Here is a 27,916-nt window from a genome sequence, read left to right as displayed (position 1 = left end):
TAATTACTTATTTGTTGCTATTTAGTTAACTTATTCCATTTCCAGGCACCTGATCAGACTACCCTACATCGATGGCAACAGAGTTGGAGTTTATGGAAAGGTAACGTAGCCTTTATGTCTACCCAAGAAAAATGACTACTTCCGGGCAATCTCATCAAGCAGCCGTGTTCTTTGTTTCAGGCATATGGAGGATTTATTTCCACTCTCCTGCTCCTGTCCCACAGCTCCATGTTCCGGTGTGGTATTGCTGTCGCCCCTATAACAAACTGGAGACTCCATGGTATCACACCGACGGAATGTCATATATAGCTACAGTAGCATAATGATCATCATTTTTGTCAAGATTAGGACTCAAGCGCATACTCATCTCTTCAAATGCCCTCTGTGACCCCACTGAGAATCAGAGAGGAAAAGGTCAAGAACACGCACTAGATCACATTAGGGACACGGCACACACAAAAACAACACAGGTAACAGCAGACGAACCAAAAAAGAGACCAGGCACACACGTGGTTTAAGAGGTGCAGGTGATTGGGCATAAGAGGAAATAATCAGGGACACAATTGATCATAGCTGTGTCTTAAAGTCGCTAGGCTGCACCCTTGTAGCCTCCAGCCTTAGCGGTAGACCTGGGCTAGTTCTCCAACAACCGCATAGGCTGAACCAAAAGGTCTTTGAAATGGGATGGTCTGGCCTACGGGGGAGCTTCCTGCAGGCGTCATGAGCATTTCCTCGATTGCTCCTGTTGCCTAGCACCCTGCTGAGGTTAACAATAAAAGCCTTAAACCCCGAAAAACACAGTGCAGTTTTTTTCTTGCAAAGGATACAAGCTATTTTAACTATAAAATATTACAGAAATATATGTCCACGCTACAGTAGCTGAATGTCAATACACAAACATCATTCTCCTTCAGCTTGTTTAATGCTGACATCTATTCTCTAAGCAATACAACATGGTGACAGCATTATTTTTATAAAGCAACACTAAACAAATGGACCACCAAGTCAGAATGTCAAACAAATCCAAGAAGCCGAACAAAACAACTGGAGCAACATTAATCATCAATGGCATAGTTGTCAGAGTATCCAATGTCTACTGAATAAGTAACACTGAAAGGAATTCAAAGTCTTGTTGTGAATGAATATTAAGTGAATTAAAACAGCAATGCTGACAATAGCTCTCTTTCCCTTTGTCACCCTTTTAAAGGGTCGGCCTATACTGAGAAATTCTTTGGCTTCCCGGCGAAAGAGGATCACAAATACAAAGTAGGTATTTGTTATAATTTTATAAGGGTAAGCAGCTAGAATACATGTTCATTCTTCTCTTTGTTGACTAACTAGAAACTGTTCAGAACTCATTGACACAGTATTATTGACAAAGCAGTCCAACACCTAACGGCCAATTACACCCTTTATTCTGACATTTGAACCACAAAAAGAGGGACAGGAGGTTATTTTAATCCTGCAGTCGGCACAAAGTGGCAGCTTTCCAGTATCGACCAGTAGAGTCATCCAGGGTTGCTTTCGGATGAAATTAAATTGGTCTGTTCGTAAAGAAGCATCGTTAAATAGCATTAGCATTAGTTTTCCGTTAGCTCCCTCATTTGATCGCACATGCGTGGCGTTTCTCCAGTGGCAAGAGATCTACCGGCATTGCCTTGGCAATTGACCAATTGGTCACCCCAAACTTTTGCACTAATGTTTTGATAAGGGATATGCTGTTTGCTTACACTGGTATCCCCTCGTTTAACGTCACTTTACAAGTCTGCCGGAATGCAGACTCATAATGAAAGTGTTTATGAAAATGTCTACAAGAGAACCCTTAAACACTTGATGATTTGACAGTAGGACAGAACAGAACCTTCACAGACTTGATGGCAGTGTTGAGGTCCACAAGAGCTTAGATTGGGCCATTGTTCATTTCGAATAACATGTTATTTTTAGAAGATATATAAAACTCTCCTCAGTCCCTGGAGACTCATCTTACTGTTCACTGTCTCCGGCAGATTTCCAGTCTGCTCAGAAACATCACAGCATCAAATCCTCTGAACCTACGAATTATCCACGGCACTGCGGATGGTAAGTGTGGTATGGAGATCAAAATAGATGTGGACGCTTTATAGGGTTGAGAAGCAGGCTAGACCATTTAGATTTTTTTTTTTTAGAAAATTACTTGACTTTTCACAACAGCATATTTTTTTACTTATTCATTTTTGCTAGGCTTCTATTTGTATCACTGCTAAGAATGTGTAGTAAGCGATTCTACAGCCAAATTCAATGTTTCAATCTCATCTTGACTTGAGGGTCAACCCAGTCTCCAAAAAAAGCGTGAAATGGCTACGTTGGTCCACCGTAATGAACATAGTCGTGTTACGTTTCTTTTGGCCCATTCATTTACATTGCTTTGCAAATAGAACACATGACTATCAAGTTTCCCGTTAGGGAAAAGAAAAACATGGCGGACAGTCAGCATATTATCTGTGAAAAACACTATTTTGAGAAAGCATCAACATTTGTATGGATTTCGATGGCATTTCTAGCGAGAAGTGTGCGTTATTCTTTCATAATATTCTATCCGAGACCTTCCGTTTATTCGTTTCTGCCAAGAATTGAGTGTCTCTTTGGGAAAGCGTGGCTACGCAACGCCTTTAACGGTGCATTATTTTAAAAAAGCACTTCCAGTGGGGGCGTTACCGTAAAGGGGCGTTCAGCCTTAAAGCCACTAATCGCCAAACAAAACAAACACCAAGCACTCCGTTAACATTATGACTTTTTAAACATAAATTGCCTTATTTTTATGAGTTTTCAATGAAAGAATGCATAATTCCCGGGGGTAGGGTTGCCAACCGTCCCGTGACCAGAGGTGGAAAGTAACGAATTACATTTACTCGCGTTGTTGAGTTGAGTGATGAGCGGAAGAACGAACGCGCTAAACAAGAATGATGGAGACGGACAAAACAGATGCAAACCCAGCTGAAATCGAATGAAAATACGAATCGTAGCCGCTAAACCGAAAGTACGTAGATTTTCACAGTAAGAATCGACGCAACCGTCTGTAATGACAGCGGTTACCAGGGTAACAAGAGGAGAAAAGTTGATTAACGGATATAAATAAATAATCCTGGTCTGAACGAGATGTGTTAGCAGCAGTAGTTGACTACACTCGCTGCTCTTCGCTCTGATATTTATTGTCCACATATTGTTTTGCTTCCGTGAGCAGAGCAGAGACAGTTTAAGGAGATCGCAGAGTAAACGGTCTGTCAGCGACGTCAGCAAACGGTCAGCCGAACTGCCAGCTCTATTACACTTTAAATTGTAAAGGTCTTCCTTCAATTAAAAACAACTAGATTGAGATTTATTTTCCCCCCGCACCCCACCCAGCTGTTAAAAAAGTAACTAAGTAACTTTTACTCTGAGTACATTTTTAATGAGCTACTTTTTACTTTTACTTGAGTAAATTTTTAGACTGGTAACTTTACTTGTACTTCAATAAAATTTAACTTAAGTAACAGTACTTTTACTTGAGTACAAAATGTTGTTACTCTTTCCACCTCTGCCCGTGACATACCCGGGACATCCCAAATTATGGGCAATTTTGATTTGTCCAGCTCTTTGATAGCTCCAGTCCCGACTTCCAATCACAGCCTCCGCTAGCTTCCCCCCCCCTGTCGACCACTAGCACCCCCCCCTTTCAAACCGCGAAAGTGTCCCTGATTTGGGGTCGGGAGAGTTGGCAACACTACCCGCGGGCTCGAATGCTAAACGCTTAGCGTGTGTGTGTCTCTTTCAAAACATTACGGCCCTTTCTCAATATGCGTTCTTGTGTGGACTTTTGTTGTCGTGGACTCGTGAAACGTCATCAGTCGCAGCCCGAGTACTGTTCCAATTCTAAAGTCCGCATCTGGCCGAGAACGGTCCTAATACCCGGATGTGACTCGCCCCGCCCATTTTACCGGGCATGCATCGGAGCAGGCTGGTCTGTTCTTGTGAGAGCCAAATATCCCAGAATGCATTTCACCTCAGCAACAGGCAACAACGACAATAAACTAGGGCTGTCAAATGATTAAAAATTTTAATCAAATTAATCAGAATGTTCAGTGGATTAATCATGATTAATCACCTGAATCCTAACCATTTTTTCTTTCTGAAATGCATAATAAAGATAAATAACAGGACACAGATACATACTTATCATTATTATTATCATAATTATTATTTTTTACATAAATACATGTTATTGATATTTGATTTTTTAATTCATTCCAGAAAATAATCAAATCAATGTTATTTGATAAGTTACAGACTGATTTCCCTGCATGGCTCTAGAAGGGTCTCGAGCCTCTGCAGTTTATCCCACTCTGCTGTGAGTTTGTGCTCCTGAGGGCTGCGATGACCAGACATGACCAGACATGTCAACCCTCCCGATGTTTCAAAGCCCCTCCCGAAAATCTCCCGGACCGACCTTTCTCCTGATTTCCACCCGAACAACAATATTGCTGCACCACCCGTCACTGGGCGCGCCGTTTCAGACCGAACAATAATAAAGGTTACACCTTGAAGTCAAGCGCGGCGATTAGAACGACTGGCGCTGCAAAGAAATTCGCTACCACCCCCCATTTCAGTGTGAAATATCCCCATACCTGGGAGGAATTACATCGCATTGGCTTCTCTTCCTCCGCATGTTTCAGAACAGTATTACGGGTCTCTCCGATGGTCTTTCCTCTATCTCAGCGCTGCTCTTTATTTATTTTTCTTAGCAAAGCTCTGCTGGCCGGAGCTTTTCTTCTTTTCTGTTCCGCTGCGCGAGAACCGGGGGGAGGGGGAGGGGGGGAGGGTGCGGGTCTCTGGCGCAAACGACTTGCTGAACCTGACGGCCTGACGTATGCCTGCAGGTGGCAGTAATGTGTTGTATAGGATGAAGTGCATTCCCTAGAAGAAGAGGTTCTTTCCGGACCTGAATAATTTGTCACACTGCGCATGCGTGAAATGCGTCAAAAAAATTGACGTAATTAACAACAAACAGCTAATTAACGCCGTTAACGCGCTATTTTTGACAGCCCTAAAATAAACACATTGTTATGTCGAGGTTTTTAAATACTACTTTAAGTAACGGAATGTAATTTTATGACTGAAGTTAGTTGTTAAAGCAACTTTTGTTGTTAAAGCAAATGTTTGTCAACATGCAGCCTTCGTAACAATCTGCTCCGTGGATGGAGATGTGAGATGTAGTTAACGGACAGTCAGACCCTCCAGCACCGGGCGGTCAGCTCATCTCAGCCCGCAGAGAGCAGCCTGTTTTCGGCGAGTCTTCTGTGAAATGCTCCGCCGGTTTTCACGTCTCCGTAGCGGTTATACATGAGATTTAACTGTACTATAACGAGTCTTCATAAGTTTTAATCTGGTGTCAGAGACTGATGTTGTTCACCGGTTACGTCTGTTTGACAACAGAGTATAGATTCATAACTTTGTGTTTTAATGTAACTTTAACGTATTGTCTGTATCCGCAGAGTGCAGCTTGTTTATTGTCCATCATTGTGCATTAACAATGTTTTAATTAAAGGACATGAGGAGACTGTCATCGAGACTCTAAATCGGCAGCAGAACTTCAGCTTCAAAGAAACTCTGAAGCTCTGAATTATAATAATAATGAATAAAAAAATTCCACATATGAATTATTGTATAGTTCTCTCTAAGATCTTTGATGTGTGGTCAGCAGCTTGCTGTACGAGGACCATCAGCCTCTTGATGTTTGAGTAACAAGACAAACGGTATGTGTGTGTGCATTCAAATATTTTAGTATAATGCTGTATCCAACCTCCTCCTCCTAAAATGATAAAGCTAATTATTTTATAACTGACTATATATATATATATATATATATGGTGCTCAATATTATATATAACATTTCTTGTTAATAGAAATAAAAGCTTGTTAATAGTAAAATATTTAAGTCAAAAACTAAATTAAAACGTATTAGCAAGACCAGCTGACGTGGTGACGTCATCAAGTCAGCTGCTGTTCCAATTGCGGAAATGACCGTTCTCCGTTCTCCCGAACCTGCGAGTCAGGACTCCCGAGCCTGTTTCCCGAGTCTATTCTCGCAGGAACGCAAGTCCGTTCTCGCCGTCTCAGGTATTGAGAAAGGGCCTACGTCTTGTTTACATGGGAAAGGGGGGCGGGGCTTCACCCTCAGAGCGGAGCGTCATTTCTCGCTCCACACGTCTCCTACTTTTACTGGCCAGGAAAACGGGCGATCTATCCCACGTGGGTCTGGCTCGATTCCATTGGCTCTGACGATTCCATAGAGAGGCGGGACTTATAATTTTGCCGGCAAACAGTGAGATATGAGCTGCATTGCCCGCCCTGTGTGTGAAGTGGCCGTGAGGCCTCCACTAAAGTCTCTCTTTATTTGTTCTGCTTTACTCAAGCAAAGTAAAACCTTTACAGATATACTGTCCACACACTAGGCTAACATAACAGAGACTTCCAGGCTTCGTCCTTTATGCGTCATTGACTTAGGAGGCTGTGATTGGAAGTCGGGACTGGAGCTGTCAAAGAGCTGGACAAATCCAAATTGCCCATAATTCGGGATGTCCCGGGTATGTCACGCGACGGTTGGCAACCCTACCCCCGGGAATTATGCATTCTTTCATTGAAAACTCATAAAAATAAGGCAATTTATGTTTAGAAAGTCATAATGTGATTCGAGTGCTTTGTGTTTGTTTTGTTTGGCGATTAGTGGCTTTAAGGCTGAACGCCCCGTTACGGTAACGCCCCCACTGGAAGTGGTTTTTTTTAATAATGCGCTCAAATCTTCGCAGAAACGAATAAACGGAAGGTCTTCTACAGTCTCGGATAGAAAACTATGAAAGAATAACGCACACTTCTCGCTAGAAATGCCATCGAAATGCATACAAATGCTGATGCTTTCTTAAAATAATAATATATAATAATAATAATATTCTGACCGTCCACCATGTTTTTGTCTTCGCTAACGGGAAACTTGATAGTCACGTGACCTTTTTGCAAAGCAATGTAAAGGAATGGGCCAAAAGAAACGTAACATAGTAACGTTATTTTGGGGGAAAATGTAACACGACTATGTTTATTACGGTGGACCAACGTAGCCATTTCACGCTTTTTTTAGAGACTGGGTTGTGAGGCTACCTAGTCTCAGCTGTGTGCTTTAACATCACTGCACTATACAGACTTGAACAATACATGTACTGAATTGACTTACAAAATATATGCCGTGTTTTGGTTCTACAATCAAGTTTTCATTAAACTGTGGAGCAATGGATAGAGCACTGCGGCTTGGTTGAATTATCATTTGGGTTATCTTCTCTTTTTTTCAGCCACTGTTCATTTCCAGCATACTGCAGAGTTGGTCAAAATGCTGTCTGCGTCAAATGTGAACTACACCCTTCAGGTGACTGCTGCCATTCCATCTATGTGTAGATCTTATTCAATTTAGAGTAGACCCTGAAGTTTTTTTCATGTGTCAAACCAGCTGCCCTCTTTAAAGCCACAGCTGGTTAAATGAAATAAATATAACCCTCCAAATACAGCAGTATGGCCATCGCCCCTCAGTGAAAAACCAAGGTTCCAGTGTAAAAAAACAACCCCTGGTGAAAGTAATTGTTCAGTTAGTCTCTCACATTATGGTTTGAAGGATAAGCTAGACCAAGGATGAGGTGGAAGTCACAGTGCGATGAAACTGACAGATAGTTCAAGAGTAAATTCCAAAAAGAATTTTGGGTTCCTTTTTTCTCCTCTGTTCTCTGTAAGATTTAACATCGCTCATAGGTAAAAAAAAAAAAAAACAATCAGAAAAGAGAAGTTGTGAGGGCAGCTGTCAATCACTGTTGTTGAACTCAGGACAGTTATCTTACAGTTAGATACTAAGAAGTTGATTTAAATCAGACCCACCATATTTGGCTCCTTCAATATTGCGCATGGAAAAGTAAGTATTTGTTCCAATAAATGTGAAGATATCGAGCACGCCACTGTTTGCACAGTATATATTAAACTGTGTCCATCTGGCTCTGTAGAAAGACAGTCTGTCAACTGTCTACAGAAGTAATCTGTGGATTTTAGTCGTGTGCTCTATATTTGTCAACCAACACCTCAGCTGGTTAACTGCTATACCAAAATTACCAAATGTTTTGTAGGGATTTAATTGCAATAAACCGCTTTAAAAAGGATGCAGAAATAACTAGCGTCAGAATTGCTGCTTTGTCAGGTCTGTATGCAAGACATCAAGGAAACACCTTTTAAAATGCTTGTTTTCTGAAGATTATTGCAAAGTTAACTCGGAGCGGCTCCACGCTCCAAATAACAACATCCAGGCATAAATATAGACAGCTAAGTTTTCGTATATAGTTGACTAAAGGCAGTCTATGGTTCATACACACAGTCCTGCAGTTTTTGTCTTCAAAAAACGTGGTTGTAGCAGCAGCACAAGGACATACGTTTTTTTTTAAAGTCATTTGTAGGGTTAACTGCAATAATTTGTCCCTTAAAATTAGGTCTAATGAAAAGGAACTGGATATTCCCTTGAAACAGAAACTCTAATGTGGGAGTCTGTCTGATTGTCTGTCCATCATTTCTCTCAATACTCGTTCCCGTGAACAGGTATTAGCTTTACTTTGGCACTCTCACTGACAGACAGCTACATTATATTCATCCTTCATTTCTGGCTGATCAACGTCAGGACATCAATGACAAAAGTAGGAGAACCTCAACCCTAATAGGCCTCTGGGACACAGAGATTAGTGCATATCCTGTTAAACCTAAAATATATCAGTGCGTATCAGCCTCGTTTTGCATTTGGTGCAAAGACAATATAATATATATTTAATAAAACGCAACATTGCAGTGTAAATATAATGAAGGAATAAATAAAGTTTAAATGACTTAAACTTTGTTTTCTATTTTCTCCTGCTTAGATTTTCCCAGATGAAGGACACACTATGGCCTCCACCAAGAGTCAACACTACATGCTAAACTCAGTGCTCACCTTCTTCAAGCTCTGCCTTGAGGAGGAGCAGGTTGTCGCCCTGGAGAAATCTAAAGACCACGACTAACCTGACTACGGAGCTCTTGCAGTGAGACCGTTTTCTGACTGTAATTTCTCTCTCCAAAGCATTTCTACGTAAGATATATTGTGTTACATGTGCTAGAACTAGTGTGGAGATCCCAGAGTTGTAATTACTAATTGTGGGCATTATGGTTGTATTCACTGTTTTCCAATGCTTTAGATTAGATTCATGATTTGTATCACAAAACAAATGTCAGGGAATTGAAAAAACTTCTATTTTTCCATTTTACTGAATAATTGTTGCTGACTGCTGTAATCTACTGTGAATATTTTGATTTACTGCAAAGGCAACTATTCAACTTTAACCTGGGCAATCAAATCACAAAACGACTTATGCAGGTGCCTTTACCCCATTACAGTCATCCTTATTTCCCAACTGCATAGCCAACGATATACCGTAGCGAGTTTTACAGTCACATTAACATGCAGTCTCTTCAGGGAATACAATGGTCCAAATAATAATGGTTTGAAGCCCCATCTACTTTTTATGTTAACAAAACTGAAATGTTGTGCTTGTTGTGATGAATAGGCACACGCTAATAATACAGTTTAGAAACTATTTGGATATAACATGATGACAGAAGGATCAAAAGCCATTAGCAGGGCGAGACCCTGTGGAGTTCATCTACAGGCAGCCTTCTGCTGTTCTATTTTGTGTGCTTTCTTTCACTATTCTCAGTTTACATTTTCATTTTTTTGGCTATCAATAGAAGAATAATAATAATAATAACCATTATTGATCAATTGTAAACCAATGGTTAATTAGGCAACTGTGCGTCTCTATCTCTTCACAATTTATCTCCCATTGTGTTGGAGCAAACTGTAAAATACTTATGTTGACCAGATACAAGTGCATGGTAATGTAAGTAATAATGACATTGCATCAGGATTATATTAACAGACTGAATTAATCATTAAAAATGTACCTTCTATCTTCAGATTTTCAGATTTACAGAGTATTTATTAATATTTAACATGACCTTATGATCATCATTTGCAACGTATGTTACAGCCATCCAGATACATTTTTCAACGTGGTTAGAAAGTATTAATAATAAAGTTAATTTGCCAGCCATTTACTAAAATGTAATTACTTACCGATTTACCATTTATTAATACTGGTCACATTAGCGTCTCCCAGTTCCCTTTGGTAATGTACCCATGAATTTGTGCAGTCAACTATCACTGGATTTTTTTTATTCCAAAACCGACACCAAGTCATGATTATTTGACATTAGCATAACATCACATACTCCACAGGGGTGACCCTGATTGGTTGCCCTTTCATGAATGAGTCCAATCAAACCTAAATGCTTCTTGGCTATCCCACTGTTGTTCATAGGAACGGTCATGGCTGCCTGGATTCTTCCCTATTACATGCACCGTCTAACATGCCAGAATGTGAAAAGTGTTTCAAAAGGGCAGAAACCGGAATCATGTATGTTTTAACAATACTCGTGTATTCTGTACAGTGTGCTTTGTGTATGAAAAGATCACCATGCCCTTTCTAGAGTAGGATGTAGCAAGATCCATGAGCTGCTTACACTTCTGCACTGGCTTGATTCTGTGTAAACTGCAACTGATTCCTGATATATATATATATATATATATAAAAATAAATTGTTAAACAAGAGTGCGTTGAGTTTGTGCCATTATTTGCTTTTGAGCTCAGAAGACAAAGCAAAACATTTTTCTTTCAGAGCCAAAACAATTTGCCCAATCTTGATTTAAAAGTGCTGATGGTGCACCAGTGAAATACATGTGCAGTGCATGTTTGGAGGTAGCAGCAGTGACAGACAGTATCTCCCATTTGCTTTAAAGCTATAGCCGCAGTCAGCTCGAACCGTTTTTATTTCTAAAGACTTTTAGCATTGTATGGCTGTAAAAATGACCCCAGAACTCAGAGGATTTACCTAGCTTCACCTAGCTGTGAACCCATCTGTTGTTTCTTTAAAGTAGTCAATCAAGATATCTTTAATTGAAGAGATGCTTAAACCTAAAATTCAAATGATATTGAGATAATAGGAGAGATGATTAAACATAATGAGTCTTTGTCTATTATATCCTATTGTGATATCATATATTGTTGGAGTAGGGGTGTCATTACTTGTGAAGGGATATCAAACCAATGGAGTCTCGCCCCTGAGGTTTGATAGTGGTGGTAAACATCTGTATGGATGGGATGTGGAGCAGTCGGGTTAGAAAGGTGAAACCAAATCGGTAGGATCCATAAACCCGCATTCTTTGCATTGGCCATGACGGAGTGACTCCTTCTCATTGTCCTTCTTGTAAAAACGAGTCTAGTTATATATAAGTCTATGAGAAAATATGTAATATGATTTATTGGCTCAGAAAACAAACATGAGGTTATGGACACAATTGCTAGTTTCAAGTCTCCTTCAATACAGCATGATGTTAATGTAAAACATCATGGACCATTTAGAGTCAAATAAGCCACAAGTCAATGCATGGTTTAGGGTAGGAGTTGTCAGGAGTGTTTCGTTCATGAAACTTTATAGTTACATTTTGGATGCCTGAAAATATTTCATTCAGCTTTAGTTTGCTCTTCTTCCTCTCATGTCACATCTGGTTCCAAAAAGCCAGATATGGCGGCCAAATTGGTGAACTTAAGGCGCCGAAGCTGCGGTCCAGAAAACTACCCAGTGACGTCATGGTGAAATGACTAATTATTTACAGTCTTAGAGAGAAACTTCTTGCTGGAGGAAAAACTGATTGTGAGGAGATTGGAGACTCATATGGGGGAGGGAGGGGGCATCTCTTTGACAATGTCAACCGTTGACACATGAGATTAACGACCAATTCTAAACTTGGACAGCAGCATGGGTTCACAAAGGGTAGCAAAAGCGGATGGTGAAGGAGATGGAGAACGCCTTCTGTCAGCGGAGAGTTGAAAGGGGGGAACAGAACCACCGACGGATAGAGAGAAAGAGGGAGGGATTCTATCTGCATATTTCAATTTAATAGGTCCTTTGGGGTAAACCAGCGCTTATTTGTCTTGGTCTCCATGATAACATTGTATACACTTCATGTGTCACCTTTTTTTGCAGAGTCACAAGAGGAGTACACTTTACCACAAGTTGTATGTGTCTGTATTTATGACTGAATGAACATCAAACAACCAGGCCATTGTTTTCAGGAAACGGTTAATGCGCGAAAACATGCACTGTTGAAGTAGCCATGATGTCTTTGAACAAGTAGATGCCGGATCACGAACGACTCGAGCATTGACCATCCTGCTGTGGACGGATCCATGTCTACCGAAGCCCTCAAACTGCCCTCAGAGCAGAGCTCCTCCTTCCGCCGTGACTAGAGTCAGCAGAGACACCGTCCTGCTGGGCCCCCACAGAGAGAGAAGAGAAGCACGGGAGAACCACAAGCAGCACCGCGCGGAGCAGACCGCTGACCCTGCTGTGTAAAATGAGAGGTTTTCTACACGGATACACTCACCACTTTTGGCCCCAGGGGGACGGCAATATCATCACTTATTTTCCCTCCCTGCAGTGTCTGTGCTTCCCCTGCTCACAGGTTTGTGTGGATAGCGGTTCTATCTAGACCTTGGTTGTGCCTGTAGTGGTCGGCTGATATCCACTGCTGCTCTCATCGTTATTGGTAGTATTACTCTTGCTGACCCCATTACCGCTTGAGTTATTGCTTTCATTTTTTGTTTCCAATATCATTCTCCTTACTGCTCTTAATATTGAACGTATTGTACATCTTTTACCTTGTTCATTCTGAGATCTTAAGCATTCTGTCCATCCTGATAGAAGGATCCTGGCATGAGTCCCTTCCTTTGTTCTCTCTGTTAAAGTTTTTTTTTAGGGAAGTTTAATCTTGTGCCGATTGGATGAGGCATTTGTACAGATTGTAAAGCCAGGGGAAAATTATGATTTTTGGGTTAAACAAAATAAATTGAATTTGATCATTTGATGTTCATGATAGTAACTTAAATTAATATTATTATTGCATAAAGAGCTTTTCTTGATTCGGTTATCCACTCCTCATCAGCATAATTCATTGTGTTTCATAGTCTTTTTTTATTTATAATCATCACTAGAGGACAATAACAATAACCCCGAAAGCTCAAACCCTGCCCTTTGCCTTTTTAAAACAGCAAAAAGAACAAGAAAAAGCGTTACAAAATCCATCTTAAGAAGAAGAATCAACAGCTGAAAAAAAGGAACAAGATATCCAGGTCAAATGAATCCATCCCCATAGACTAAACAATCTATGAGATCTGAAATCTCAAAAATATATTTATGTACACACTCTGCTGTATTGGTACTGTACAAAATGTGACAACACTTGACACGTTCCCCGTAGACATGCAAACACCTTACTGACACTGTAAAACTTTCTGTCTTAGTACACCCATTGTCATTAATAACCACTGCAGTTAATTATTATCTTCTTGAAAAAGAGAATATCCAGAGATAAGGAAAACGTCTCTTGACTTCATCTCTGAGAGATACAAAGAAACAAATGTATTCAATGTTGTGTGGCCTGAAGCTGAAATTACGGTATGGCCAATATTCATTATCCTCATTTCAAACAATAACTTATTATCATCATACAGCTTATATAGTGATGTAATTGATACTTAAGTGACTGCAATGCTGTGTCTCGATGGCCTGAGTTGACATAGGTTAACATTACACTGCTAATGGATGACTACCACTGCCAGCAACTAAGATTACAGTATGTTGATCCTCATAAGGCATTATACATGGCTACACCAGACCCCTGTACAATAAAGTGTGACCTATAAAGATTGTTGCTCAGGAGTGTGTCAGCCGTAAATAGCACTTATTCAGAAATAGACTCTAGCATTTCCAACCCAAGGATAGGTGGGATCAAAAGTGTTCATCTGTGTTTTTGTTTCTTCTCGAGTGCTACCGTAAGTGGGACTAACATGGCGAAAATGCGTGAAGGCGCAAAGAGAAAAAAATGCATGCACTTGTGGATGGCTGCAGCCCAGAGAGCCTGTAGGAGATGGGAGAGGTCTTCGGTGCACTTTACCAAGAAACGGAGCGTCCCAAAACTCAAATGACTTTGTGTCACTGTTTGTGTCCTTTAAATGTCTTTTCAACACATTTCTACACATTTTCACACCGGAGTGCTCTGTCACCCATACGCACACACGCACACACACACACACACACACACACACAGTTTCCATGTCCAGCTAAATACTTTGTCCAAACGTGAAAGGCCTTGAAAGATATTTAGCCAAATTTTTTCAAGCCCTGCCAAAGGTCTGAGCCTAAAAGCTTCCAGCCTACTCCTCCTCATCCTCTTCCTCGTCAGGCAGCGGTAGAAGTTCTTCCTTCAGACAGTCCCTGTAGAAGCTGGTCAACGTGCCGTAGAGGTGTTGGCGACTCGGCTGAGATAAGAAGTGGCCCTCATCTGGGTAGATCTGGCGGGTAAAAAATAAGTAAATTAGTGGACACATTGTTTGGAGACACAAATGCAAACATGGGATTGGGTGAGACATGCCCACTGCTACAGTCTGCCACAATGTCTTTTCTGATACTACCACTAGGAGGCGCTCACACACATGCTGTATTTAAAATGGGCCTAAACATGTCGGAAACCTCCAGGTCTGCCGATTGAAGCCAGTGTGGAACCGTCTTATTCTCTGTACTGACCGGCATGGTGACTCCTCCGGTTGCAAAAGTAAGTCTGATCGTATAGAATCTATGAGAAAATCACTATTTCTCAATTGATTCATTACCTCAATAAACAAGAGTTTAGGGTATCAATCTCCTTTTAGAGTCCAATAGACCATAGAGCAGGGTATGCTTTAAGGCGGACTTACTGCTATTGACAGGAAGCTGTCGCTACCAGAGCCCTGTACGGAAACTCTGGTTCCTCCTACGTCATTCAAATACGGTAACTTCCATTCGTTGGTTGCAAAAAACAACAGTGGAGTTCCCCATTAACTCTGAGTTAGTGTTTTATTGTCTCTTAGCTTGTTGTCTTGGCTGCAAAATAGATGTTTTTGTGTCTCACGTCATTTTCAACTCTTCTTGAATCCCACTGTACGCTATCTGCTTAGCACGGCACAGCAGAGAGACGACGTTACTGACTGACACAGTGAAGGAGTTTGCTGCTTTGTCTTGGATTAGTGAACTAAAGTAAATCCTAATGTGAATATTGGACTACATTCATCAGGTGAAAATAAATCCAGGTTCCTCTTTTATTGATGCTTGTTCAGACCTTTCCCTCCGTCTCTCAACACAATAATTTACTTGCATTGTGGTAGACAGGTCATTTATAAGATTTAGCTCATAGTTCATTTGCATCGGTCGTTCCTGAGCACACATGAAGAACCCTAGTCCCATCTCACCAATGTCCTTCTAGACTAGCACATCAGCGATGAGACTTAATCTACTTTTCTTTTTGACCATCAGCATTAATATTTGCCTTTTATTTCTGCATATTAATGATATACTGTACATTTTTACACTTTTCCAGATGAAGGAAATGAGAGAATTTGCAACATTTTCCATTGTTTGAGACATTTTAGCCGCTGCTTGTTTGGCTTCTCCACCCATGCGTGTATATGACTGTGTCATATGAGAACAATATTTATGTACAATATAGAGCCTTGCAGTAAGCCTCTGGTTGATGAAAATATGCTGTTAGAGATGTGGTTTAACAGTTTAAAAGGGATAGCGTGTTTAGTTATCAGATTGGTATCACGTTAGGGGTATTGATACATAGATATTTGAAAACTGGAATTAACATACCCTACTCGACTTGAAATTGACTTTCTTCTTTTTAAACCAAAGTGTCCAACCATCTCTTTTTTAAAAATTATTCATTCATCTTCAACCCATCAATTTGCTTGAAATGCAGTCTTTTCAATATTTAAACCACAGAAACTCTGTCGTTACATTTATTTTGAACCACAAGGCCCCTCATTTTGGATAATCCCATTAATCTTATACTCTGCAGTCCATACTTCTGCCAGTACATTTGTCAATTTTTCTAGAGTGTCTTTCAGTGTCCATTTGCCTGTTTAAGATAGTCGAGAAAGACATTTTCTCTGGCCTTGACAAACTGCTCACCAACTTTGTATCTGTCAACCCATCAGTGGCTGAAGAGTATTTTCAAGGCTGCAACTTGAGTCTCATTGAATGCCAGAGGAAGTCCTTTGTGAGGCTACCATTTCTCAGGACATTTTAAAAGTGTGTCACAATAAATTTTTATTCTTTACCACAAATTCTACTTCTACATTTAGTTTTTCCAATTTTTTTCCACTTTGAGCCTTGAGTTTGAGTTTCAAGCAATTTTTGACACGTTTTGTTTAACCTAACCTCTTTATGCTGTTTTTGATCTCGTAATTAAACCGAGTATCATGTTTCAATAAGATGCAATTAATCAAGGTTATTTTATATAGACTATAAGACTATAAGATATAAGATACATTCCAACAATCCTTTGATGTAATAAATTGATCTCTCCTCAACCACATTTTTCAAATGTAGGTGATCATGTCCAACCAGTTAAATGACAGCTGTGGATGATGATGATGATGATGATGAGCTCTTTCTATCCTCTTGCAAACCAACAAACTCTATTTTTCTATACAGTCAGTAATTGCTCAACCTGCTCTTAACATTTGGTTGGCTGTGATAGCCTGTGGTGATATTGACTGTCTGACACCACAGAACCAGCGTTCGGCAAATCAGAGCTGTTAAACTAATCCAATACATTGAAGACACTTTTGATGGGTGTTATTTACATTATCTTGGAATAACATGCATGTTATACACTCACCGGCCACTTTATTAGGTACACCTGTCCAACTGCTTGTTAACACTTAATTTCTAAGCAGCCAATAACATGGCGGCAACTCAGTGCATTTAGGCATGTAGACATTGTCAAGACAATCTCCTGCAGTTCAAACCGAGCATCAGTATGGGGAAGAAAGGTGATTTGAGTGACTTTGAACGTGGCATGATTGTTGGTGCCAGAAGGGCTGGTCTGAGTATTTCAGAAACTGCTAATCTACTGGGATTTTCACGCACAACCATCTCTAGGGTTTACAGAGAATGGTCCGAAAAAGAAAAAACATCCAGTGAGCGGCAGTTCTGTGGGCGAAAATGCCTTGTTGATGCCAGAGGTCAGAGGAGAATGGCCAGACTGGTTCGAGCTGATAGAAGGGCAACAGTGACTCAAATAACCACCCGTTACAACCAAGGTGGGCATAAGAGCATCTCTGAACGCACAGTACGTCGAACTTTGAGGCAGATGGGCTACAGCAGCAGAAGACCACACCGGGTGCCACTCCTTTCAGCTAAGAACAGGAAACTGAGGCTACAATTTGCACAAGCTCATCGAAATTGGACAATAGAAGATTGGAAAAACGTTGCCTGGTCTGATGAGTCTCGATTTCTGCTGCGACATTCGGATGGTAGGGTCAGAATTTGGCGTCTACAACATGAAAGCATGGATCCATCCTGCCTTGTATCAACGGTTCAGGCTGGTGGTGGTGGTGTCATGGTGTGGGGAATATTTTCTTGGCACTCTTTGGGCCCCTTGGTACCAATTGAGCATCGTTGCAACGCCACAGCCTACCTGAGTATTGTGGCTGACCATGTCCATCCCTTTATGACCACAATGTACCCAACTTCTGATGGCTACTTTCAGCAGGATAATGCGCCATGTCATAAAGCTGGAATCATCTCAGACTGGTTTCTTGAACATGACAATGAGTTCGCTGTACTCAAATGGCCTCCACAATCACCAGATCTCAATCCAATAGAGCATCTTTGGGATGTGGTGGAACGGGAGATTCGCATCATGGATGTGCAGCCGACAAATCTGCGGCAACTGTGTGATGCCATCATGTCAATATGGACCAAACTCCCTGAGGAATGCTTCCAGCACCTTGTTGAATCTATGCCACGAAGAATTGAGGCAGTTCTGAAGGCAAAAGGGGGTCCAACCCGTTACTAGCATGGGGTACCTAATAAAGTGGCCGGTGAGTGTATAATACATGCATGTCTATTACTGTTGTAACAAATGCAGCGTAGAGATTGTGCCTTGGTGACCCTGTTGATGGGATACACACCTGCATTGAGTAGTTTGCTCCAACTTTCACAAGGTTCTTGACAAGTTCAGCAGTATGCTGAAAGTGGACGTTGGCTGGGAACGAAAAAAAACTAAACATGTAAACAGCAACACTCAACCAAATCCTAACTGGGAAAAATAACAAGACAATAAAATTCTAGGAGGATGGAAATACTTCCACAAAGTTTCCTCTGGAAATCGCCGCATTTATTTAAATAACCCTGTTATTCTTTTTTACTCATGATCAAAAAGCATTTGCCTAATTACGTGCCAGGGTTTCATGCTGCGATGCATCACAGATGCACTGTTTTCATTCAAACACATCTATTTTATCTTACCATCTGCTGTGCCGTGCACTAGCATCAATTTCTGTTCCCGCAGCGCTTGAACGTTCTGTAGCACACTGGAAAACTGTGAGGAAAATAAGAAATGGAGATATTAGATTGATGGACAAGGCTAACTTACATTGAAGAAAGCAACGATGACGATGTTGCAGAAAGTGCATCGTACTCGGATTAAATAGCATTTCAATCTAATAAGCAATCTTAATGGGATAAAGAATGTCACATTGAAAATGTGTTTTTTTATGCTGGAAGTATCTTTGCCTTCACAAATGATTGGGAAAGATATTCGTAGCCAAGCCTGCAGACTGGCAAACATACCGAAAACAGAATGATTTGTTGGGTGGTTGTTTACATGTGCTTGGGAAAAACAACTGTTTTGTTCCCCCTCACTGTGCTCGTTCCGCTCACTGCGGAAAACACCTGTGATAGCACAACATCTCGTCTGTGTGGGACTCCTGAGAGAGCCAGGCAACCCTTTAAAGGCTTACAAAGAACATGGGATCTAACACATCGGTGCAGAGTGTTACCCGCGAGATGAGTGACAAAGTCCGATGGAGGATAACAAAACACAAGGAAATGTGAAGCACTGTTGCCTCTCACTTTGGTAACCGTGGGAGATTAAGTGTGAGTGTGTCATACATGTGTGACAAGACACTTTGGAAGTTCAACGGCATGCAAGTAAATGTGTTTGTGCTCGTGCGAATGTGTGTGTGTTTGTGTGTGTGCGGGGAGAGGTTAGATGGGGAACACCCACCTGATATCGGCTGTCATCCCGTAATGGCAAGCCAAGGTACCTCTCAGAGAAAGCTGATGCTGTGCAAATGAGAAGTGACACAATCTTAAGGCAAACAGTGCTTCTGCTTGAGCTGCACCACAACAAAGTGGAGTTCATCTCATGCTGAATTGCTTCCAGTGAGGAGGAAATGACACCTTGGGTAGGTATGAGGGACCTCTGGGTAAAAGAATGCTCTTTGGTCTGTTGGTCTGATTCTGAAGACATTTAAATTTGTGGGAAAAAAATGGTTGGAAAAATTGTATAAATTGTATTTTTCCACTCTGGGGGGGGTCGCGGACCCCCTGTTGAAGACCTTTGCACTAGAAGTTAAGTTTCACTTTACTGTATTATCTGACGAAAACAGCCTCTTAACAGCCAAATCTTTACTTCTTCCTCTCTACACAAACACAGCCTTTTTTTAAACTTGAATTGTTTACTTTTATTTGGCGTGCCGAAAGTGAAATGTGGAGCTTGAACGTTGAGGTAAAAAAAGTCTCTGCGAACAACAGGCATGTTTAGAGTATGACTAAAAATTCCTAATTAGTTATTTTTAGTTAGTGGTATGTAAGAAAAGTCACACTAATAAGATAATATTCTTCTAGGGGTTTAATGAATTCAGTGTAACTTCATCATGAGCAAGGGCTCTTGAAAGGGATTCTGAACTTACCATAGAGTTTCCAGTCAGTCACAGGCGACATTGCACACGCACATTTGAAAAGGTTGTCAGTAGACCTGAGCATCATTAATGTTATGTAGGCTCCATAACCCTGAGCAGAAAAGCACAAACACATAAACACATGGAACTTTGATGGTAAAAAGCCATGTAACATTACATAAACAAGCTTTTCATATTTGTGGAAAATCATTGATTTCCACATGGACTTTTGCTCAGTAGCAGCATGCTAGTGGCAAAACAGCCTTGGTATTGAATTCATTTGCCATCTAATCTTGTTTGAGATCAAAGGCTCACCTTTCCAAACACTGCTATCCGTGTCCGATCAATATATGGAAAACTCTTCATGAATCTATAAGGAAAAAGCAAATACCATCTGAGCTTTAGTTTATTTTATAGTTTATTGTATATTTCCATTTATTGAATATAAATTACATAAGTTATGCAAAGTAATGAGTGAATATTTTATGAATTTTTATTAATGAAGTTGATGGAATCTATGAGGAAACCTATTGTGAGCTATATCTTTAAAAAAAAGTTTTTCACTGAAAGCGAAAAACAAGACTCGTACAAGTGTTTAATAACCTTTAAGCGCGACTCCTAAGGGACCATGTGATTGATCACATAGCTTATGTGGGAGGAAAAGCCAATCACACATTAGGGTTAGCTCACATCAACCAGATGGTTCAGTATGTGATAATCTTACATATTAGTAATATAGTATTTTGCAAAAGCAGGTATGATCGTAAAATATTTCATGCAAATGTATATGTGATAAATGTTGAATTCATATCAAATAAATTAACAAATTATATTAACAACTCGTTTGGGAATTTAAAGGAAATTGACTCCAAAGAAATCCAAAAAAAGCCCAGCTGGAGTACGGACAACCATCTCTGTTGGTAGACGAAGGACATCACAGCAGGAAAAAGAGTACCAAGTGGAATACAAAACCGCATTTACAAGTGCAGAAAAAAAAAATAAGCACGCAAATTGGAAAAAAGGCAAAAAAACGACTTTATTCATCTTGTTCCCTCCAAGGGATAAAAGAATAACAAAGGATCTGTGTAAATTTAAATCAATAATGTGTTCGGAAAAGAAAGCAGCAACTGCAACCGGTAAGCCTTAGAAATCACCATGCTGTTCAACGTTTTTATGATCAAATCAAATGTAATATTGTAAAAAGTTTTAGACTAGAAGGGATTAATCATAAACTTACATAAAAACGATGCAAACAAGAATAATGCACGTTTTATGTACAGTTTTGTTTTAGCCGTTTCCCCTGGTCTTATTTCATCTGCCGTGGTCTCATGTGGGGACATCGCTCGTTTAAAGTAGAATAAGTGAATCAGAAAGCGTACTCTACAGCTGCAACCTGGTCCTGAACATCCACAGTTCCTATTCTCTGGTGAACCTCGTGCAGAATCCTCTGACCCTGGGAGCCGCTGCCTCGGCCGTCCAGACGAGCTACGATGACGTTGTCTGAGCTGACCAGCACCGAGTCCCAGTCGAGATAGAAGCGGTCGGTCACAGCCTGACCACCGGGGGCGCTGTCACTGAACACAGCACAAGATATCATGAACAAAGAAAAACTCAACACACAAAGGCTGGATTCTAATCGTCAAATTTGCTTAAGAAGGTGCTTCACTGAGTCAAATGACCTGGAAGTAGTGTAAATGGCCTCCGCGATAAGAATTGTTTGAATTCTCTAATACTAAGGAAAGGAGCTTCAATGCTTCTCTAATTAGCTCCTTAGGCATAGGAACCACTGGGCCATCTTTTGCGAAAGGAAAGCAGATCATTCTGTCCCATAATTCCTCGCAGCGGGACAAGATGGAGACGGGTCAAATTTAACTACAGTGTTTTCATCATAGCAATGAGAGAACAATTTTATGGACAACATTTGAGCTCTTATAGAAGAAGAAAATGTCTTTTCTCTTTGACTACATGCTGCACACTTTATGTTTATACTATTTTATGTTGTATAACCCTGCTTGGATGAATGTTTCGACCAAAGATGAATGAATGTTCAGAGCAAAAATTTACAGAGAAATGAAAAGAGTTTATCAGAATGCATTTCTGTCATATTTCAGGATATATTGTGTCATCACAAATGGTACGTACATCAGCAACAGAAGCCCATAGTGACGGGACTCAGTGAAATCCGGTGGATAAGAGATCTTCAAAGGTAAATCTGATAAGAGAAGAACAATTGTATGACCAATTCTCTACATGAATTCCCGTAATGGTATGGAAACCAATCAACTCTCACCAAAATGCTCCATTTGAACAGTTCTGAAGTCAGTCAGCTGGATCCTTTTGAGCATCAAAGCAGCCTTTAGCAAAGAGTTGTTCTCGAGGATGTAGTAATCTAAAAAAGATGAGGGGAATGGGTTTTAAGGATGATAAGAATCCAAAAATTGATTCCAATAACGAAAGTCTCTCCGCATTCAAATTGCCCATAATGACACAAGGCTCTCTCTGGAGCCGGAGGAATAATGAAATGAGATGGAAGGTGTAGGTGAGTGGAATAAGATCTGAAGCTCAGGATCGTTCCTGACATTGTTTCATTTTGTGGTTGATACAAAAGGTTTGGATTTCTGAATTTAATCTGCTTTTAGTTTAGCTTTTGCAAATAAAAGGAGACAGTTCCAAGTTGTAATACGTTTAAGATTATCATATGAAATATGCAATCAAAGGATAAAACCAAATATATATGTATCGCTTGTTCTTTTTGCCCCTCTAAAAAGAAACCAAATTAAAAAAAAGTTTGATCTTGGTTGCAAACTGATTATTTGCAGCTGACTTTTTTTTTAAATAGGCGTAGTTCCCCTTTAATTCAAACTGAGCTAGTAACGGCCATTCGTACAACTGTTAAACTTGGATGAGCACAATCAAATAGAGATACAGTAATCATTTCTAAAAGGCCTTGTCACGCCCATCAGTTTGCTAAGTCTTGCCTCGACAACTGAGGACTTGGAATCTTCTCCATTGTAAATAAACAATGATTCTCTGACACTCTTTTCCCATTTTTACCATTTAAGCCATCTGAGGAGCAGCCTAGATGAAATTGAATTCATCCTGCACTTCTAATGTACAACCCCAAATCAATAGACGCCTCATTATGAAAGCTGCCAGGGGCCTTGAGTTCCCAGCTGTGGATGGAGGGCCTATCCAAATACAAATTGCTTTCTTTTCTGTGGCACAGCTGTTAACTTTTAAGGGAGGTAAAGAAATCCCCTGACACACATACAGGCATGGATAGCACAAAGAAATATGCGTGTACTAGGTTTCTGTGTGTACATGCTAAACACATCTAGACGTTTACTCTTATGTAAACTAGTCTGTGTGTTAAGAAAAGAATCCTGATGTGAAAGCCCCCTCTGTCCGACAGAACCAACCCCAAAAGAATGCTCACAACCTCATCAACTCATGTTGAAGTTGTGCCTTAACTACCTTTCAATAGACTCAACATAATCTGGTCAATCACAAAATCTACCCTGTATACTATGAAACAGATCACAATAATGAGAGGTTTTACGCACAGAACATGTAGTTTCTTTTAGTCTCAAAACATTCTTCAACAACCCGAAGAACAGTGAGAACAACGTTTCTTTAGCTGGTTGACCTGCAGCGCTGAGAAACAGCAATCATAGCTACTGCATTCCAAAAAGCCCTGGTGACATCACCACAGTAAATGCAGGAGAAGCTTGTTTTTTTCCATCTGTCTGTCCTCAACCTATTTCAGTCTTAAGAAACACTGAAATGACGCTCATTTGAGGGAGCAGATCTGACACTGAGTGTTGTAAATGCATCCCTATCAAATAGATAATACAAAGCAAAGAATCGGGGCTACCCTACTGTACGACTATGGTGAGAGGGGGGGATATGTTGTCAAGATATTGTTGAAAGATGCTATCGCCAGATGCCTTTACTTTTTGTGAGAGACCATCTAAGCATGTGATGATCGTTAACCACAACACCCATTTTCAGGTAAATTCAGCTTATTTCCAACCGTACTCAGAGACGAGCTTTTGAAATGTTTCGGATACAATCACATCGATGAGAAGCTCACGCAGCGTCCGGAAGATGAATTCCCTTGAATTTCCACAGCTGTGTTGTGAAAAGTAAAGTGCGGTCTGACAAATCCACAATCCAGGTATATTCATGCAAAATACACCAGTATATAATAAACAGGAGTTGAGAGGTAGAGTTTTACTGGTCCTCACTTGCCCGTCACTTCTCACCAGGACGAATAGATTCCTTACTTGAATTATTGAGGCTGTGTAGGATGACAGTGGGTGCTCCAGGACCTGAAAGAAAGGAATAAAGCCTGTGATTGTCATGTAATCATTATCCTGTTATTTTAATCCTCACCACAGGATGATGGGTGCTCTGCAGATAACAAAAAGAAAAGGTTGCTCCTGCAAAGCAGACACAAAAAGTCAAATGCAGTCGACCGTTTTGTGGTCGACTTCCATATTTTCCTTGCATCAATTAGGGGTTAAAGATCACTTACATCACCTCCATAATAAATTCAGACTGTCAAATTGAGTGAGTTTTCTTCAATGTCCCTTTGTGGAATGCATAGGTAGAGGTTAATCGGATGGCAAGTCTCGTGGAAAAGCAAACTCCCACAAAACAAAACGCATTGAAGCTGCTCGGCTCTCACGTACTGAAAAGAATTCACATGTGCATCCTCTCTCAGCCTCACTGTTAGAAGGCTGCAGTAGCTTTGACTTTGGGAGTCCTTCCACCACACGCTTGGATCGCGCAGAGTTTCATTATGTGAGCGTCTCTGCATCAATCGTGAGCGGAGTTCTTATCCAATAAATCAATAAAGGAACACAACCCTGAAGCTTCTGAGCAGCGAACATTTTCATCTGCTCAAAAATAAATTGAAAATACAAACAACATAAAGAGTCACCCTCTATCAAACAAGCGACTTGTTGCCCGATTACGCTACCTAGAAGTAATTATACACAATGGAGCGTCTGCTTAATTGTATGCCTCTCATATGGAACTGATGAGAGATTAATTAAAGAGAGAATAGTTGGAGGGGGACAGTTTGCGGGAAGCGAAGGCTGACAGGTTGGATGAATACATTAGGAACATAAAACACAGCAGAATCCCACATTTATGCAACCCTCTGCATTTGTATTGTCTTTTCAAGCAATACATTTTAGCCAAATGTAATGATTCCATTCTTATTCAAAGTAAAAATTCTGTTTTCAAAATTGGAATTTCTAATCATTTTACGGAACAGAAAACAACATAACTTCAACTATTGACTAATATTAACCTATAACTGATACTGTACTTGATCCATAACATGATGATTAAAATCGAAATAATTAGACAGAAAGAGTTTTCGGAGGGATAACAGATGATGCATTTAGCAGTGGACTGCCTTCACAAAGGTCTGGAAGAGAATTAATCCTTCTGTGAAACTCTTATGGTCCCTTCAGCTGCACACTGTGTGAACTGGGAAGTCCTCTACAATGGTATTGTAAAGTCTGTTATCCTTTGCTTTTTACGTAATGTCCTCCTTTTGAGAATTGACGTCCCTGAACAATTCGACAAATATCATTTTCGTAATCATTCATGCAAACCTTTGTGGAGGAGGCTGAAGCCGAGGGCCCGGTGCGAGATGGCCTACCTTTGCAGCGGAGGATAATGTGCTGGTTTGCGGGGCTGATGTCGGCATCAAAGTACAGACAGTGAGCTTTGTTCAGCTCGCATGTCAGACATCGCCGTGGGAACAGCCCCACCGTTTTAACACTGGGGAGAAGAGATGAGGATATCAGGATGGTAAGACAAGGTAGTACAAAAGCATTTTTAGTGAAAAATGGAGGATAATGCCGGCATTACTTTGTTCTTATCGTGGGCCAACAATCCCCTCAAGAGAACAACACTAGCAATGAAACACATCCAGCTAAATGTGTTGCCTGTGTTATCACAATAACAAGATGTTTTGTTGTTAGTAATTAATAGGGCTGTCAAAATGAACGCATATTATAATTATCACATGTTAGTCACTGTTGTGAGGCATTACAGTATGGGTGTATGTATAAGCCATGATTTGACTGTGTTTGGTTTTTTCTTTCATGCTCTAATGATTTTCTTTTACTTTACTTAAGCAAATAATTATTATTTCTAATCTCATTGAATTATAGTGCATTATAGCAAAGATTATAATGTATTATACTATAATTGGCAATTCATTTTAATCATTAAGAAAATATCCTCAAACCAACATTTCCGATTAAGACTGCTTGCTGTTCCTGCTGTTTTCACTTTATAGAGAACGTTTTTACAAGCAAGAAAAGAAAACAGAGAGGAACCTGATATCTTATCGGGATATCGGGTTCATATAAAGATCTTGTTAAGACAATTGTCATGTCACTATCACTGTGAAAGCAGAGTTTTCTGTTTGCGGAAGCAACCTGAAAAGTTGCCGTCTTCGCGGAGAACCCTCTGTGCTGAGAAAGTATCTGTAAAGAGAAAACAGAAACATAAACAACACGCACAAGCAGCCATGATTAACGAAACATGAAGCAGACTCTCCTGTGTGTTGTTCGGTGTCCATTGTGAATCAAAGAAAAAAATGAATACATTTCAGTCTGTTGAATGTGACTCATCAGAGGACAAATGGTGATTAATAAGAAAACCTAGCCTCTGTGTTTTTTTTTAAATTTAAGAAACAAATGCAAACTTACAGGTTGTCAGTGTTCTCATCATAGGCAATTATCTTGGTCACCTCCCAGTTCCCTGATGTTAGATGTCGAACTTCATTTTGATCTGCTCTGAACTAAGAGAACCAAAAGCAGAGTTCATTTGGATGGACATCTAACATTGCATTGCACTTCGACTAACTGCTCAACAACATCATGTTAAATGAAAGCTGTGATCAGCGTCGGGCGGGTCCTCGCTGCTCCGGGGCACTGGCTGAACAGTTACAAATGCGGCCGAGGGCGCTTGTGGCCTTCGGACAAAGCGCTTGCGAGTCAGTGCTCGTTAACCGTGTGAAGCGACGCCAGGAATGCCACTTTGAAAACCTCATCTTTAAAATTATTAAGGTCTTAGGTCTTTTCTGACAACTTTTGAGAGGGATCTGATAAATGTGCGAGGAGAAGGAAATAAAATAAAAGATGTAACTTCCTTTCGCCACTTTTCTTTTTAGGTTTCTTGTGTCACATATTCCAACTAAGTCTCAAACTTGCAGGTAAAACGTAGCGCTGGGGCTGCTTAAATTAATATTTGAAAACGGTGGTATTGAGCCGAATTACCGCTTTGAAACATTAAAACTATATCAGATAACTACATCGTTGACTCTAAATGTGTGTGCCACATTTCCTTCTTCAAAATCTTTAACGAGACTACTTCTGGTCAATTTCAGGTTATAATTAATAGGAAAAATCAATAGTTACACAGTATTTACACTTCAGGCACAGAGTAGACATCCCCACGGTGTGATTCGGTGAAAACCAGGACATTATGATTTACCATTTTAAAATTAAAGCTTCTCAAAATGTCATACATGAGCGAACCTTCTTCAAAATCTTATTCACAGGACTACTTCCCAATCGCCCCCTTTTATAGGATTCTTATAATATTCACAGTGAAGCATTATCAAGGTCCTAAGTCTTTTCTGACAACTTTTGAGAGGGATCACATTAACCTTTCAGGATCATAACCCGTGTGGAGCAGGGTGTAAAATAAAAAAACATTCAACTTAAATGTGGAACAGGAAAAAATGCAATTTTTAGAGCCTACGGTCTCAAGGTCACACTAGAAAAATTTGAAAATAATCTGGTTTAATCCTTGGGAGGAGTTTGTTCTTTTACAACTCTAAGAAATCATGAAAATAGGCCAAATGGTCAGATTTTCAATGATTAACTGCAGTGCCCCCTATTCTTCAAATA

At 40.3% G+C, this 27,916-nt stretch overlaps 2 protein-coding genes across 3 annotated transcripts in view; one reads left to right on the top strand and one right to left on the bottom strand.

The window, feature by feature from the left end:
* Nucleotides 1–9,125, top strand: part of LOC119228321 (inactive dipeptidyl peptidase 10-like) — a 94,542-nt gene extending 85,417 nt beyond the window's left edge. Inside the window, exons 21-26 of the mRNA XM_037487686.2 lie at nt 46–100; nt 181–280; nt 1,208–1,266; nt 2,007–2,079; nt 7,356–7,429; nt 8,949–9,125. Coding sequence (XP_037343583.2) covers nt 46–100; nt 181–280; nt 1,208–1,266; nt 2,007–2,079; nt 7,356–7,429; nt 8,949–9,086 — 499 coding nt within the window. The 3' untranslated portion in view covers nt 9,087–9,125. The remainder of the gene's footprint in view (nt 1–45; nt 101–180; nt 281–1,207; nt 1,267–2,006; nt 2,080–7,355; nt 7,430–8,948) is intronic.
* Nucleotides 9,126–13,135: 4,010 nt separating this feature from the next.
* LOC119228322 (inactive dipeptidyl peptidase 10-like) overlaps nt 13,136–27,916 on the bottom strand; it is a 188,268-nt gene continuing 173,487 nt past the window's right edge. For both annotated transcript variants that reach the window (XM_037487687.2, XM_037487688.2), the window contains exons 14-26: nt 26,711–26,802; nt 26,438–26,485; nt 25,651–25,772; nt 24,260–24,304; nt 22,264–22,362; nt 22,116–22,185; nt 21,353–21,547; nt 20,289–20,343; nt 19,986–20,085; nt 19,298–19,356; nt 18,538–18,610; nt 18,201–18,274; nt 13,136–14,534 (exon numbers count right to left, since the gene is read on the bottom strand). In XM_037487687.2, coding sequence (XP_037343584.2) covers nt 14,397–14,534; nt 18,201–18,274; nt 18,538–18,610; nt 19,298–19,356; nt 19,986–20,085; nt 20,289–20,343; nt 21,353–21,547; nt 22,116–22,185; nt 22,264–22,362; nt 24,260–24,304; nt 25,651–25,772; nt 26,438–26,485; nt 26,711–26,802 — 1,170 coding nt within the window. In that variant the 3' untranslated portion in view covers nt 13,136–14,396. The remainder of the gene's footprint in view (nt 14,535–18,200; nt 18,275–18,537; nt 18,611–19,297; nt 19,357–19,985; nt 20,086–20,288; nt 20,344–21,352; nt 21,548–22,115; nt 22,186–22,263; nt 22,363–24,259; nt 24,305–25,650; nt 25,773–26,437; nt 26,486–26,710; nt 26,803–27,916) is intronic.

The sequence above is a fragment of the Pungitius pungitius genome, chromosome 10, assembly GCF_949316345.1.
Source record: "Pungitius pungitius chromosome 10, fPunPun2.1, whole genome shotgun sequence".
NCBI lineage: Eukaryota > Metazoa > Chordata > Actinopteri > Perciformes > Gasterosteidae > Pungitius > Pungitius pungitius.
Note: the sequence above shows the minus strand (reverse complement) of the source record. Positions and strands in the feature narration are given on the sequence as shown.